General features: G+C 39.4%; 2 protein-coding genes across 3 annotated transcripts in view; both read right to left on the bottom strand.

The window, feature by feature from the left end:
- Window positions 1–3,442: 3,442 nt before the first annotated feature.
- The window catches only part of LOC109025447 (RANBP2-like and GRIP domain-containing protein 2), a 109,557-nt gene continuing 97,719 nt past the window's right edge, over window positions 3,443–15,280 (bottom strand). Inside the window, exon 21 of the mRNA XM_063695690.1 lies at window positions 3,443–5,276. Within this exon, the coding sequence (XP_063551760.1) occupies window positions 5,266–5,276 (11 nt within the window). The 3' untranslated portion in view covers window positions 3,443–5,265. The remainder of the gene's footprint in view (window positions 5,277–15,280) is intronic.
- Window positions 13,096–15,280, bottom strand: part of LOC129531693 (coiled-coil domain-containing protein 138-like) — a 39,944-nt gene continuing 37,759 nt past the window's right edge. The window contains exon 12 of one of the 2 annotated variants that reach the window (XM_055378314.2): window positions 13,096–13,305. In XM_055378314.2, coding sequence (XP_055234289.2) covers window positions 13,096–13,305 — 210 coding nt within the window. The remainder of the gene's footprint in view (window positions 13,306–15,280) is intronic. The other variant, XR_010129903.1, reaches the window with a different exon arrangement.

Here is a 15,280-nt window from a genome sequence, read left to right as displayed (position 1 = left end):
AACTGAGACTATGCCAAGGCACTCCAGCCTGGGTGACAGAGCAAGACTCTCTCTCTCTCTCAAAAAAGAAAAAATAAAAAGCCTCCTTTAAAAAATGCAGTTTGATGCTATAAATTTATCAGTTAATAGTTTTTGGGGCAAAAAATGTTTTCTGACATTTCAATAAGAGCTATAGATGAAGTCCAGCATTAGTCATGACTCTGGAGTAAGTCTGGAAATCTGGAATCTCTTCCCAGCTCTGGGAGGTACAAAGTTTTAAAAAATAAGGTCAAAATGCTGGAAAACATTCAATTTATTTCCTTATTAACACGATTGTTCACTCATAAACGACAGTAACACTTGGTGCTATGGGTCATGCACTGAGGTCAGAACAAGGAACAGAAGAAAATGAGGTAAATTGGTAAATCTTTTTGCAGGCTGAGAAGGGAGAGAATGCTGGCATGCCTAGTCTGTGCTGGTTTTTTTTTTTTTTTTTTTGAGATGGGGCCTTGCTCTGTCGCCCAGGCTGGAGTGCAGTGGCGCAATCTCGGCTCACTGCAAGCTCCGCCTCCTGGGTTCACGCCATTCTTCTGCCTCAGCCTCCCAAGTAGCTGGGACTACAGGCACCCGCCACCATGCCTGGCTGATTTTTTGTATTTTTAGTAGAGACGGGGTTTCACCGTGTTAGCCAGGATGGTCCCGATCTCCTGACCTTGTGATACACCCACCTTGACCTCCCAAAGTGCTGGGATTACAGGTGTGAGCCACTGCGTCCAGCCCTCTGTGCTGGGTTTTATGATGTCATCCAATAACTCACAACTATGTAATTTATTTCCTTTTTACAGATAAAGAAATGGGGGCTCAGAGCAGTCAAGAACATGCCCCAAGTTATTCGTCAGTGAGGCGGAAATTGTGGTGTCCTTGTGTAAGTTCACAGTTTATACTTTACCATTATACTGTGCTCCAAATTATCTGATATTTACTTTCAAAGCATGTGTAGGAAGTTTACTATGACGATGCAGAGACATTGTACAGAATCCAGTCCCTTGACTCTCAGGTCCCCAGAACACTCACTTCACGATTTTGTTGACCTCTTCTGTCAACTTAAACCTGGCACTCTCTTGGCTGGCTTTCTCTGCTCTTTCTGGGCACTCCAAAACTTCTGTACTTACATGCTACAATTCCAGTCACAGGAAGATGCTGAGTTCTTTAGTCCCAGATCCATATTCCTGAGAAACCCTAATTGCCTAGGCTCAGGTCATAACTCTGTAGTTTCAGTTGACTATGGCTGGGCCTACTGCCCCTCTGTATGGTGGTGGGGCAAAAGTTCCCAGAGAGGCAGGGGTGACAGGGACTGTTGTCTCAAATGCTAGGCAGACATCTGGAGTGGTAACCACTACATCTGTTCACAGTGAGCACATCCTTGCAGGGAAACTGGGTTAATCATCTCTATTATTGAAACTCAGAGGTATAGTGTTTCTTCATAGGAATTTTCTTTCCTTATTTGAGATGGGGGTCTCACTTTGTTGCCCAGGCTGGAGTGCAGTGGTGTGTGATCTTGGCTCACTGCAGCCTCCCCTCCCGAGTTCAAGCGATTCTCCTACCTCAGCCTGCTGAGTAGCTGGGACTACAGGCATGGGCCAACATGCCTGGCTAATTTTTGTATTTTTCGTAGAGACAAGTTTTCACCATATTGGCCAGGCTGGTCTTGGACTCCTGACCTCAGGTGATCTGCCCACCCTGGCCTCCCTAACTGCCGGGATGACAGGTGTGAGCCATCGCGCCCAGCCTATTTATAGGAATTTTCTATAGGTATATAAGTAATAATTTGAAGGTCACAACTAGATGCCTTTTCGTGTAACCGTATCTTGAATGGAACAAACATTTTCTTTCTACATAATTATACATAAATAACCCAATGCTTTTTAACACCCATGAAAAACCATTAGCTCAAAGACACTTGCAAAATTTTATCAGGTTGTTTTCCTTGGTGTGTATTAAGTTTGAAGCAAAGGGGATTTTTAGATACCAAGACGAAGTATAAGTCTTCCACCAAGTTGAAATCATCACATTGCAATTTAATCATATGATACAACCAATTTTTTTATGTGTTATGCCATTCGCCAAATACCAAAAATTTTTTAGGGGAAACTTTACATCCTCAATACTATACACTTCCAGTACATCACCACCTAACATGGACTTTAAAAAGAATACAAAGTACGGTATGCCTTCTCAGTGCCTTGTTAGTAATTCAGTTACAGTTCTGCCGAACTTTCTTTAAAGGAATACAATTCTCAATCTTACACTGTTCAGAGCACAAGCATAGCTTATTGTATACAAGAGATGTGCATCAGTTCCCACTCCTCAGGGACTGTATGAATTTGGCTTTATTTTTATTTATTTTTTTGACGGAGTCTCACTCTGTCACCAGGCTGGAGTGCAGTAGTGTGATCTCAGCTCACTGGACTCTGCCACCCGGGTTCAAGTGATTCTCCTGCCTCAGCCTCCCAAGTAGCTAGGACTACAGGTGCACACCACCATGCCCAGCTGATTTTTTGTGTGTTTTTAGTAGAGACAGGGTTTCACCATGTTGGCCAGGATGGTCTTGATCTCTTGACCTCATGATCTACCCACTTTGGCCTCCCAAGGTGCTGGGATTACAGGCATGAGCCACTGTGCTGGGCCAAATTTGGTTCTTAGAAACCAAGGAGTGATGTGTGCACCAGGCCCAGGGCTGAAGAGCTGCTTCTCACTAGATGCCTCTCTTGGTCTGGCTGCTGTGTCCAGTCCTATCCAGGGTTAGCTCTGTTCCTCCTTCTTGTGGCATCTGTGTTTCTCTTTCTGCTCTGTCTCTCCCCATTTCCTAGTCCAAACATCCAAAGAAATTACCTCCAGGAGATCGAGACCATCCTGGCTAACACGGTGAAATCCCGTCTCTACTAAAAATACAAAAATTTAGCCGGGCATGGTGGTGGGCGCCTGTAGTCCCAGCTACTTAGGAGGCTGAGGCAGGAGAATGGCGTGAACCTGGGAGGCAGAGCTTGCAGTGAGCCGAGATCGCGCCATTGCACTCATGCCTGGGAGACAGAGGGAGACTCTGTCTCAAAAAAAAAAAAAAAAAAAAATTAATGACCTCTGCCCCTAACTGAACAAAGCCCTTCATCTAAGGCCACCCTTTGGTTGGCAGCCTTAGCCAGACATCTGCTTCTGGTCAAATCAATGTCTTGTCCACAGGGAGGCCCAGCACTGTTTCTGGTTTTAGCTGGATGCAGGGTGTCAGACATGGCAGGTACTACGGTCTACCTGGCGGGTATCAAAGAGTTGGTCAACGTTCTCTCAACAACGTAGTAGGGACCAATCATGGAAGGCCAGTAGTAAAGGAGTTTGAAGTTCCCTTTCAGAAACCAATTAACAACCCCAAAGAGACAGTGTGTAACATAAAAGAGCAGCCATAAAAATATACAGTTAAACATATTTAATAGAAATATTAAAATAATCATTACACTTCCTCTCATTGCAGAATCCATGAAAGAATATGCCTTTTGTAATCAAAGTAATTTTTTATCATGCAAAAAAGTATTTTGTTATGACATTCGTAAGTGGAGACTATATTTCAAAACAAGTTTATACAGACTTCAAAAGGTCTAAAGTCAAAGAGAAAGTGAAATATATTTAAATATGATTAGTTACATTGTATGCAGCTGGCATACTCATATTCACAGTTTATAAAGTAAAAAAACTAAACTCTTCATGTCAGCTCTGAAATAGATGCATTTTCATTCATACATTCACTAGTTAGGTCTGTTCTTCTAAGACAGGAGGAAAGACGATATATGACATATTTTTTAAAGAACAAACTCAACATATCAGCAGCAAATTTCCGTTAAACTAAATTGGAAACCAATGTTCTGTGTAACCAAAGTGCAAAGTCAGTTCCCCAGCTCAGAAAGAAAATTAAGAGTATAAACTGAAGGCTTAAGAGAACTTCAGAGAGCATACTGTGTGATTAACACATAAATATTAAAAATTATCCGATTTTTGATTTAAGGACAACACAGTTTGGATCTAGTCATTAAAACACATGCAGAGGTGTCAAAGGCAAGTAACACGACCACCTAAGCTTATTCAGAGGAACTGTGAAGATGTAGCACGGACCTCTAAGGTGTCTAAAATCCCTTCTGATGGAAAGCTTATGGAACACTATCTGCCAAAAACACTGAAAGCACCAGTTTTACATTTAGATCCAATGCTGAGTGATATAGTCACTGTTGGGATAGGTTTTTATTTGGGAAAATGGAGAGGATTCTCAAAACAGATTCATGGCTTGCATGCAGTGACACCCTATCAAGAGCCTGGAAAGACACCATGAAATCACCTCAACTCAAGTGGTGGGCCCACCTATTCATAGTCAGTGTTACACTAGCCAGCTCTAGGGCTCTGACAACATAATGAGTTTTGAGGTAGTATACTTTAAAGAAAAAAAGAAGAGTTTATTTTAAAGCAAATAACTAAACTGTATTTTAACTTAGCATAATTAACTGCAGCAATATTTACTTCATAGCCCCTTAACATGTCACTTTTACCAATAAAGCTTTTTCCTTCATATTCTAATCAGAAAAATTTCTCAACAATTTATAACAATCTGTAAATCTGACCTTGCAATAAATAGTCATAAAATGTTATTTTTATTACTATTATTATTTTTAGAGACAAGGTCTCGCTCTGTTCCCCGAGCTGGAGTGCAGTGGTACAATCACAGCTCACTAGACTCAAGCGATTCTCCAGCCTCAGCCTCCCAAAGTAGTGGGATTTCAGGCATGAATCACCACACCTGGCCTCGAAACATTATTTTTAAAGCCTAAATTCCAGTTGGTATGGTACCAAAATTTAGTTTAAGTTCAAAATTCACAGTACTGCCGAGAAATGGGCAGGTCCTGAGGTTCCAGAGAAGTGGGGAGTGAATTCATTCCTGGTGGTTTTATTCTGGCAGCATGCATGGGAGATCACACGAGTTAGAGGGCTGTGGCCTGGTATCAACACTTCAAGCTGTTGTACTTTTACTTCAAGTTGAAACTTTTAAAATACATCTGTCATATAGATGTACAAATATATGTAAATGTAAACATATATACACACTTTTTGACAAAAGAATGATGGTAATATACATGAACCATTTTTGTAAATAGATTCTATTTGGTTAATAAAAATATTCCTTCCATCAACCTATCGAAGTCCAAACCAACTACGAAGATAGGATGCCCATCCAGAAGAACGGGAAGCATTTTATTCCTCACCTTTGGAAAGTAAAACAAAAAAAAAGAAAAAAAAAAGAAAAAAAAAAGAAAGAAGTATTAAAATTTCTCAATGTAAAATCTATATTTTAGAACCACTCTACAATATAAGCAAATAATGTCTTTTTTACTGATCACATGCCTTTTTTTTTTGGGGGGGGTGGGCGGTTTTGAGACAGGGTCTTGCTCTGTCACCCAGGCTGGAGTGCAGTGGCGTGATGAGACTTCAATGCAGCCTTGATCTCCCAGGCTCAAGTGATTCTCCCACCTCAGCCTCCCAAGCAACTGGGACTACAAGGTGTGTGCCACCATGCCTGGGTAATTTTTTGTTTTTTTTGTGGAGATGCAGGTCTCACTGTTTTCCAGGCTGGTCTCAAATTCCTGGGCTCAAGTGATCCTCCCACTTCAGCCTCACAGTGTTGGGATTACAGTCACGAGCCACTGTACCCAACCATATGTCATTCTTTAGACACATTACTTACTAAATTTCTCTTTTTAAAGGATATACTGAATTTCCGGTTGAGCCAACTTAACAGCTAATTTTATATTTTAGCTTTAAAACATTGATAAGCAACATGAAGCAATCTAGAACTTAACCTTTAAATGGCTTTATTAAAGCAATCCAGCTATGAAAATTATGCAGAAATGATTATCTACAATCTTACCAGCACATAAGAAATTCTTCCTCTATTCTGAAATACCATCTTCTCACAATATACTTTGATGTTATGAATCAATGTCTGTTCTTGAACATTATTTATTGTCTTTCTCTATTAAACAATTCCAAAATAAAATTTCCAGCACAACTAAATATTGTTGGCGATAAGAGGATTAAAAAAAAATTCTTTTAAAACAGAAGCTTATATACAACTTAGAATCTAAAACCAATAGATTTATGGTAAACCTTAAAACTGAACCAAAACAAACAAAAACCAAAGTTTTAATCATTTAAAAATCATGTTTATTGAGGTACAACTTACTTATAGTAAAACCTGCCCTTTTCAGCATATAGCACTGAGTCTTGACAAATGCAGTTATGTACCACCACCGACCAAGGCCTGGCACATTTTCACCTCCTCAAAGTTCTCCCTGGCTGCTTCTCCCACTCCTTGGCAACCACTAACCTGTTTTTTGTCTTTATAGTTCTGCTTTTTTCAGAGTGTCATATAAGTAGAATCACACTGTACATAGTATTTTGAGTCTGACCTCTGTCAACTGGCATAATGCATTTGAGAATTATCCATGTTGCTGTACTGGCAGTGCATTCTTTTTTATTGCTGAGCAGTATTCAATTGCATGGCTGTACCAGTTTGTTTATTCATTTGCCAGCTGAAGGATAACTGAGATCTTCCTCATTTTTAGCAATTTTAAAGAAAGTTTCTATGAATAATTGTGTACAGGTTTTTAATTAAATGTTTTGGAGATATAATTCATATACCACATAATTCACCTTTTTAAAGTGCATAATTCACTGGTTTTTAATATATTCACAAGGTTTGTGCATAGGTTTTTGTGTGAATACTGGTTTTCATTCCTCTTGGATAAAGATTTAATTTGGTATTACCCTTCCAGACACCTTTCTGTGTTTTCATACGTATATATGTATGACAGTTTGACCTTAGGCAGAGTAGCATTTTCAAAATTTTACATGGGGAAACTTTCTAGAGTTAAAGCCATTTTATTTTTCTGTTCTGTCTGGTTTTATCTGTGTGTTATTTACAATCTGCTGCGTAACAAATTACTACAAACTTAGTACTTTAACACATATTTATTTCACAGTTTCTGTGGGTCAGATCAGAAATGGTTCTATTTCAAGGTCTCTCACAGGGCTGCAATCAAGATGTTGGCATGGCTGGGGTCTCATCTGAAGGCTGGACTGGAGAAGAATCTACTTCCAAACTTATGTGGTAGTTGGAAGAATTTAGTTCCTCAAGGCTGCTAAACTGATGGCCTGTGTTCCTTGCCTATGGGATGGTAGCTTGCTTCAACAAAGTGTGCAAGCAGAGAAGACAGAGAGAGTCCGCTAGCAAGATAGAAGCCACAATCTCTTGTAATCTATCATTTTTGCTGTATTCTACTGGATAAAAATAACTCATTAGGTTAGCCTACTGGCTCTCAAGGGGAAGAGATTATACAAAGGCATGAATTTCTGGAGGAGGGAATGAGGGCAAAGAATTCTGAAAAGTCTGTCTTCCACAATCTGAAGAACTTCCAGAAAGTAGGAGGAAGCGATATTGCTTAGGGATGGACAACTTGGCACTAGTTATGTGTTTGAAGTGAAGTAACCTTGTTCCCAAGAATAAAGAGAACCAGACAACTGTAAACATTTCCCTAAACTGAAATGCAGACTGTTGTATGTTCACCTGAAATGAATGGTGTTAAGCTGAATGTAAGATTTTTGACAAAATAAAAATTTTGCTGTGTTCTCAGATCTGGCAGGCTCCTGCCCTTGTGCAAACAATGTTCCTGGCAGCTATTCATCTCCTTAGGTAAATAAGAATTGGAGAAAAGCTGTGCTTAGATAGGGTGCATTTGCTCTTGCCTTGGAAGGCTGTTTTCTGATAAGGTTCTATATCCTCTGCAAATCAAATCAGGCACTTACAGTGTGAGTATGCATTCTCTTCCTGCCAGTCAGTCTGGAGATGATCAAAAAGCCTATAACAGGCTTGGCCTATTTTCCTATTGGGTTGCTGGGCTTTTTTTCCTCTTTATTTACTTGTAGAGAGTTTTAGACCTCTGTGTATGTATGGTGTACAAGTGACATTATTCAGATCTGTAAACTGTAACCCAGTCTGGGAGCAAAGAAGATATAGAAAAATGACTTTTACTTCCTGCTTGAGTGGTAAAATTCAGATTCAAATTTTGCATATAGAAGTACTATATGGCTAACTTATTTGGGGAGCAAAGCTGACTTACCATAAGTCTATCTGAAATAGAAATGAAACACTCAATTTGTGAAATAAGCTGAGTTTTAATGTGTGTGGGGGCAGGGTGAATTAACATTTGTGTTGCAAGGAGAGGAGCAATCTATACTTACCACTGTCTATTTGACATTATTTGGGGACTACTGCTACACTCTAAGTCATTTTACCTTATAACGCAGAGTTGTAACACACTACTCTGAGCAGCTCATGACATCTGCTTGAAATTTAAGTTGGGCCCCTAATATGTGTTTATTATAAGAACTTTGATGCTGCTTTTCAGAGTTGGGTAACCCACTTTACCCGCTAAGCTAATGTTTCCTAAATACACCCAAACCCACAGAAAGGAAAACTATTCCTCATTAACTCACAGCCAACATCATAAACATTTTATATCTACAGCTGATGATACAGTCAGGTATTTACTAACACTCATGTATATATGTAGAGTTTCAAGAAATAATTGCTTATCCTTACTAGATTCAACATATTCTAATGTTTGACATATTATTTTTATTTCTTAATTTTTTTTTAAAGATGGGGTTTTACTCTGTTGCCCAGGCTGAAATGCAGTGGCGTGACCAGGATTTCGACCAGAAGTTTGACTGCAGCCTCAAACTCCTTATAACAAACAATCCTGCTGCCTTAGCCTCCCGAGTAGCTAGGACTATGGGCACATGCCACCAGATCTGGCATATTTTAAAATTTTTGTAGACATAGGGTCTCGCCATGTTGCCCAGGCTGATTCTGAACTCCTGTTCTCAAGCAATCCTCCTGCCAGGTCTTCCCAAACTGTTGGGCTTACAGGTGTGAGTCACTGAGCCCAGCTTGTATTCTTTTGATTTAAAAAAAATATTCTGAATGTGATCCACCAAATTAATTTCACCATCCACTAATAGGTAGCAACCTGAATGAAAAATACTGTTATAAACTTTACACAAAACCAGAGATTATAAACATTTGCTTCCAAGGAGATGAGAGAGGCAAAAGGTACTTGTTTGCTCTGATGGGCCCTGTTTCCTTCAGTGCCAGGAAGAGTGGCTCTCAGACCTTTCTTCTGGCATCCCTCATGTATGCAGTGTTCGTTATTATTTTCAAGGCCTTGGTAACAAAATGCCCCTAGTGTGACCAGTCAGACTGACAGTCCATATCTGTAATATGGTGGTAAGTTTCCTTTGCATGTCTTTCTTTCTTGCATCTTAGACCTTTTACCTAGGAAATTTTCTTTTTGCTTGAAGTACATCATTAAGAATTTTCAGTGAAGGCAGATTCTTAAAGTTTTTGTTTTCCAGAAGAGATCTTGGAAAATATAAAAGGTTGGCAGTTATTTCTTTTAGTACATGAGATAGTATTACACCAATGCTGTTGAGAAGTCTATTGTGAGGCAATGTGTCTTCTTTCTCTGGCTGCTTTTGAGATTTCTCTCTGTCTTTTTTAGGGGCAGTTTTACTCTTATGTGACTAGAAGTAGATTTCTTTTTTTTTTAATACTGCTTGAGATTTTATTGAGTTTTTGAATCTGTGGATAGATATCCTTCAACAGTTCTGAAAGATTTCCAGCCATTCTCTTCATATATTATCTGTGCTGTGTTCTTTTCTCTCCTTTTAGAACTTCGATTAGTAAAAACGTTTGATGTCTTTTCCCACTCTTGTTTTTTGTTTCTCCCATGCTGAATTCTGTGTAATTTCTTTTGAACTATCTTGTAGTTTACATTCTTTTTTTTTTTTTTTTTTTTTTTTTTTTGAGACAGAGTTTCGCTCTTGTTGCTCGGCCTGGAGTGCAATGGCACCATCTCAGCTCACTGCAACCTCTGCCTCCTGGGTTCAAATGATTCTCCTACCTCAGCCTCCCAAGTAGCTGGGATTACAGGCATGCGCCACCACGCCCAGCTAATTTTTGTATTCTGAGTAGAGACGGGGTTTCACCATGTTGGCCAGGCTGGTCTCGAACTCCTGACCTCAGGTGATCTACCCTCCTCGGCCTCCCAAAGTGCTGGATTACAGGTGTGAGCCACCACGCCAGGCCTTACATTCTCTCTCTTTAAGAGAGAGAATGTAAGGTATCTAAATCTGCTGCTAAACCATCATTGTTTTTAATTGTAATAAGGTCTCTTTTATGTACTCACATTGATAAGAGACAAGTAGTAAATAATCTTTAAAGGGCAAACTAATGTAAATATGTTTTCCTGTCTGTTTACAGGACTTAGCAAATGCACATCTTAGAGTTCTGGGTTTCTAATGTGTATCTCCTCTATGAAATTCTTCAAAAATTTCTGTTATTGGTATCCCTTAGGTTAGTCTCTTTTAGAACTTCTAAATCAATGGACCCTTAACTTATAGGAGCCACCTGGACGTTAGCAACATCTACATTAAACATGCTGAGCTTTTAAAAGAGGGCTGTTAGACATGCTGAGTATTCTGAGATAATATCATTGTTGTATTCAAAACTAATGAAAACTTTAATTTTAAAATGCAAATGTTCTTAAAGTCCTGGTTAATTTTATAACTATAAAATTAGTTATAATTCTGAGATTTCTGTCTTGTTTTTTATAGGGGCAGTTTTACTCTTAGGTGACTAGATTTCTTCTTTTTTATAACTATAAAATTAGGTTTACTTTTGTTAGAATAAATTAAAGACAGTGAATTTGTAATTTGAATAACTACTAAAAATATACATGATGTATTCTATTTGGGCCCTTGTGACAAAAATACTATTGTGGCTATAGAAACCTATCCTATAGTTTGAAGAACTGAGATTACTGTCAGTATTGAGAACATTCCTCCTTCATCATTAGAAAGATTATAAAAAACCAGATTCAAAGAAACTATCAATACTACTTATGAAGTATGTCTGTAAAAAAAATTAAGCCTGAATCTTATCAGGCCTCTAGACCAGGGGTTCTCAAGGTATGGGCCCCAGACCAGAAGTATCAGCAACAAACTGCTAAAAATGCAGAATCTTGGGTCAGAAATTGGGGACCAGCAATTGGAATTTTAGTAAGTATACCAGATGATTCAGATGCCTGCTCAATTTTGAGGATGACTCTTATCAGTTTAGTTATTAGGATTTACAGGGGATGGGGAACATGTTAAAGAGCACCAACTAGATAAGGTCAATCAGTCAAAAGTAAGATGTCTGGACATTCTGGGCCTCCTGATGTCTTAGAAAGCACACAATACCATCTATGATGTATTTTTGTCCACCATCCCACCCAATTGCACCTGGATCTTCCTATTTATAGGCAATTGGAACAAGTTCAGTGTTACCCTGTAATGATTAAAACCCAAATATAGAACTGCTATAGCATAAATGACCACTTTCTTCAATTAATAAGTGGCACATTAAAAATATATTTATATATATAATTGTTATAGATAAAAAAACAACAAAATGCCCGGGCGTGGTGGCTCACACCTGTAATCCCAGCACTTTGGGAGGCCAAGGCGGGCAGATCACAAGGTCAGGAGATTGAGACCATCCTGGCCAACATGGTGAAACCTCGTCTCTACTAAAAATAGAAAAATTAGCTGGCATGCATCTGTAGTCCCAGCTACTTGGGAGGCTGAGGCAGGAGAATCACTTGAATCCGGGAGGCGGAGGTTGCAGTGAGCCATGATCGGACCACTGCACTCCAGCCAGGGTGACAGAGCAACACTATGTCTCAAACAAACAAAAACACAACAACAAAATAAAGCTTAAGGAACATCAACCAAATGCAATATATGAGCCCTATTTAGTATACTATAAAAAGACATTCACAATAACACAGGCAAAATGAACATAAACTAGGTATAGGTGACAGAGAAATCCAATAAACATTGAATTATTCACTGAGGAAAGAAATGATGTGTGGGATTTAAGTCTCTAACTCTCCCCTATTTACGCCAAAAGATTGTCCATGAGTTGAAAACTGTTAGAGATGGGTGACAACTCAAGAGAGATTATAGCGTCTTCCTTGTGCTTGTAAATGGCAAAAATAAAAGTAATTTAAAACTAAAACAAAAACGAAACCATAATTCTTAAGATGCAGCTTGAATTCACTTAACTATAGCAGTTGTATATGAAGCATTTCAAAGAAGTTAATGACATCACAGTATTTAATCCATCTGACATGGAAACCAACTCTAACTACATCATAGTTTTTTTTTTTTTATTTTGAAATGGAGTCTTGCTCTGCCGTCAGGCTGGAGTACAGTGGCGTGACAGATCACTGCAACCTCCGCCTCCTGAGTTCAAGCGACTCTCCTGCCTCAGCCTCCTGAGTAGCTGGGACTACAGGCGCATGCCACCATGTCCAGCTAATTTTTGTATTTTTAATAGAGACGAGATTTCACCAAGTTGGCCAGGATGGTCTCGGTATCTTGATCTTGTGATCCGCCTGCCTTGGCCTCCCAAAGTGGTGGGATTATAGGCATGAACCACCGGCGCCTGGCCTATGGCACAGTTTTAAAACTGCATTTGCCTAGAAAGTGGACTGCTGTATATAGACCAAGTGTTGGGCTATATGACTCCATTGTCTTAGGCTATTTGGGGTTGGAGGAAGGAAGAGGGATGAAGTAGAAAAGGAACAAGCTAATAAATGTTTTTTAAAAAGTAGAATTTAAAACAAAACCACGTTCAGCTGAACACCAGAACTCAACACCAGGATAAAAATCCAATTTTCAAAGAGCTAGAAGATCAAGCTAAGCACTTACTGTATTTTGCTGAACGTTAAAATTATATAAATGTACTACAGTTGCCTCAAGATGTTAAAAAGTCAGCTTTTCAAATCTAGTCACGGCCTACTCATATGACAGACCCAATTCAAATGAGCAAAATTGAAAAGTTACACATACAGACAACTTCTCAACCACCAGGCTGTTTAGTTTAAGTTAGAAGTCAGAAGTTCTGAGACTCTCCTTTTACCCACCTTGAGCAACCACAGCAAGTTTTCCCTTTTCTTCAGGGCTGAGCTGCAACATCGTATCTATACCAGGAAGAAGTCTCTCTCTTTCACTACCTGGCTTCAAGAAAATGAACTGCAGCAAGACGTTCTTCAAGTGTTCCACGTTAGCTGCAGACTCCTCTCGCTCTTGATTCCTTTCCAATCTTCTTATTTCACTTTTGAGAAGCTGGTGTTAGAGAAATGAGTTAAAAATGGGCTTTAGGAGCTTCTGATTAAATATGGCAGACTGAACTCATGTATTTTTCTTCTCTTCCCCCCAAATTTCCCCCTTCCCTCCATATGGCAATAAAGGAAGGAATTCAGTTAACTACAGCAGCTGCACGTGAAGCATTTCAAAGGAGTTTATGACATCACCGTATAAAATCCATTTGACATGAAAACCGGAACTCCAACTATGAGATAGTTTCAAAGCTGCATTTGCCTAGAAAGTGGATTGCTGCATATGAACCAAGTGTTGGGCTATATGACTCCATTGTCCTAAGCTATTTGGGGTTGGAAGGAAGAGGGGTGAAGTAGAAAAGCAACAAGCTAATACAAGAGGAGAAAAAGTAGATGAGACACATCAAGAAATTCTCACGAGAAACAGATGAAGAGGTGGAAATGAGTCAGTCCAGCAGCTTACCAGGTATCACTGACAAGAGGAGAGGATGCATCTTGTGCAAATACTGGAGTTCTTGTCTCAGAAGCACAGGGTATCATGGAAATGGAGTTGAAAGCTGGGGAACTGATGGAACGTGTCCATGAGGAGCAACTAACTGGAGCCATGGGTTGGTACCAAGATGTTCCCTCTGCCTTCTACTTTCGATAGAAACTAAGCCAGTATGGCATGGGGCTCTGAAAATGGGCTGAGGGGAACATCGGTAGCCTCCACTAACCTCCTGCCCCTACACTGTTCCTAAAGTCCCAGGCAGTTAAGACGTCCACAGTGAACGGCACTTAATCAAAACAAAAGTTCAGACACAGTGAAAATTCAGGAATATAAGACGATGTAAAACACTATCAGAGAAATGAGGCAAAGAATGATATAAAAAAGGTAATATCATGTTCAAGTCTTTGAGGAAGATTTCCAGGTTGAAACCAAGCCATAGCTTTTAGTATATTTTCATTTTAGGTTAGGCAAGAAAGTTAGCGAACTTTGTCCTTAAACCTAGGACCATTTAAAAAAGTGACAATAAAGAAGACGAAGAAATCATGAAGAGAGTATAAATTTATGAAAATATAACATTTGACCAGGCGTGGTGGCTCATGCCTGTAATCCCAACACTTTGGGAGGCTGAGGCAGGCAGATCACGAGGTCAGGAGATTCAGACCGTCCTGGCCAACATGGTGAAACCGTGTCTCTAGTAAAATAAAAAAAATTAGCCTGGCATGGTGGTGCGTGCCTGCAGTCCCAGCTACTCGGGAGGCTGAGGCAGGGGAATCGCTTGAACCTGGGAGGCGGAGATTGCAGTGAGCTGAGATTGCACCACTGCACTCCAAACCTGGTGACAGAGTGAGACTATCTCAAAAAAAAAAAAAAGAAAATATAACATTTAAATAAGTCATTTAGGTTTACTGGGCTAGTTAGTGATTTGTTAGCTATGATAATGCTTTTATTAGTGGGAAAATGTTATTTTATAGAGATGCATACTGAAGTATTTAATGGTGGAATGTCATGATATATACAATTTACTGAAAATAACTGAATTCGGCTTTAAAATAATCTGACAAGGATAGCTAGTGGCCTTGCACAGTGGCAGGACATATCTATTAGGAGCAGCAAAGTACAGGGGAAAAGCATGTACTTTTCAGACAGCTATGAGTTTGAATTTTGTTCCACCATTTACCAGCTTCAATTTTTCTCTAAACCAGTGATGAGATTAAATAATGCATGTAGAGCCCAGGGCCTGGGTCATAAGAACTCCTCAATAAGCAGTATGACTATATTCTGAGGGGTGATTTATCAGTGAGCCAGGGTGGAAATACCTCATTTGAGTAATCCTCAACTGTTCTGCAACATTCCTAGATGTTTCTGGTGTCTACTTTAAACAGGAAAAACTTCCCATGCCACTTTGCCAACTCCACCTGAAAACTGTTTAGTAGTTCAGTACTATAAATATCAGTTGAATAATTTAAATTCACTGGTTATCTTTAGAATTCAA

This window comes from Gorilla gorilla, chromosome 12 (genome assembly GCF_029281585.2).
Source record: "Gorilla gorilla gorilla isolate KB3781 chromosome 12, NHGRI_mGorGor1-v2.1_pri, whole genome shotgun sequence".
NCBI classification, from domain to species: Eukaryota; Metazoa; Chordata; class Mammalia; order Primates; family Hominidae; genus Gorilla; species Gorilla gorilla.
The sequence above is the reverse complement of the archived record's forward strand: the minus strand, read 5'-3'. Positions and strand labels throughout refer to the sequence as shown.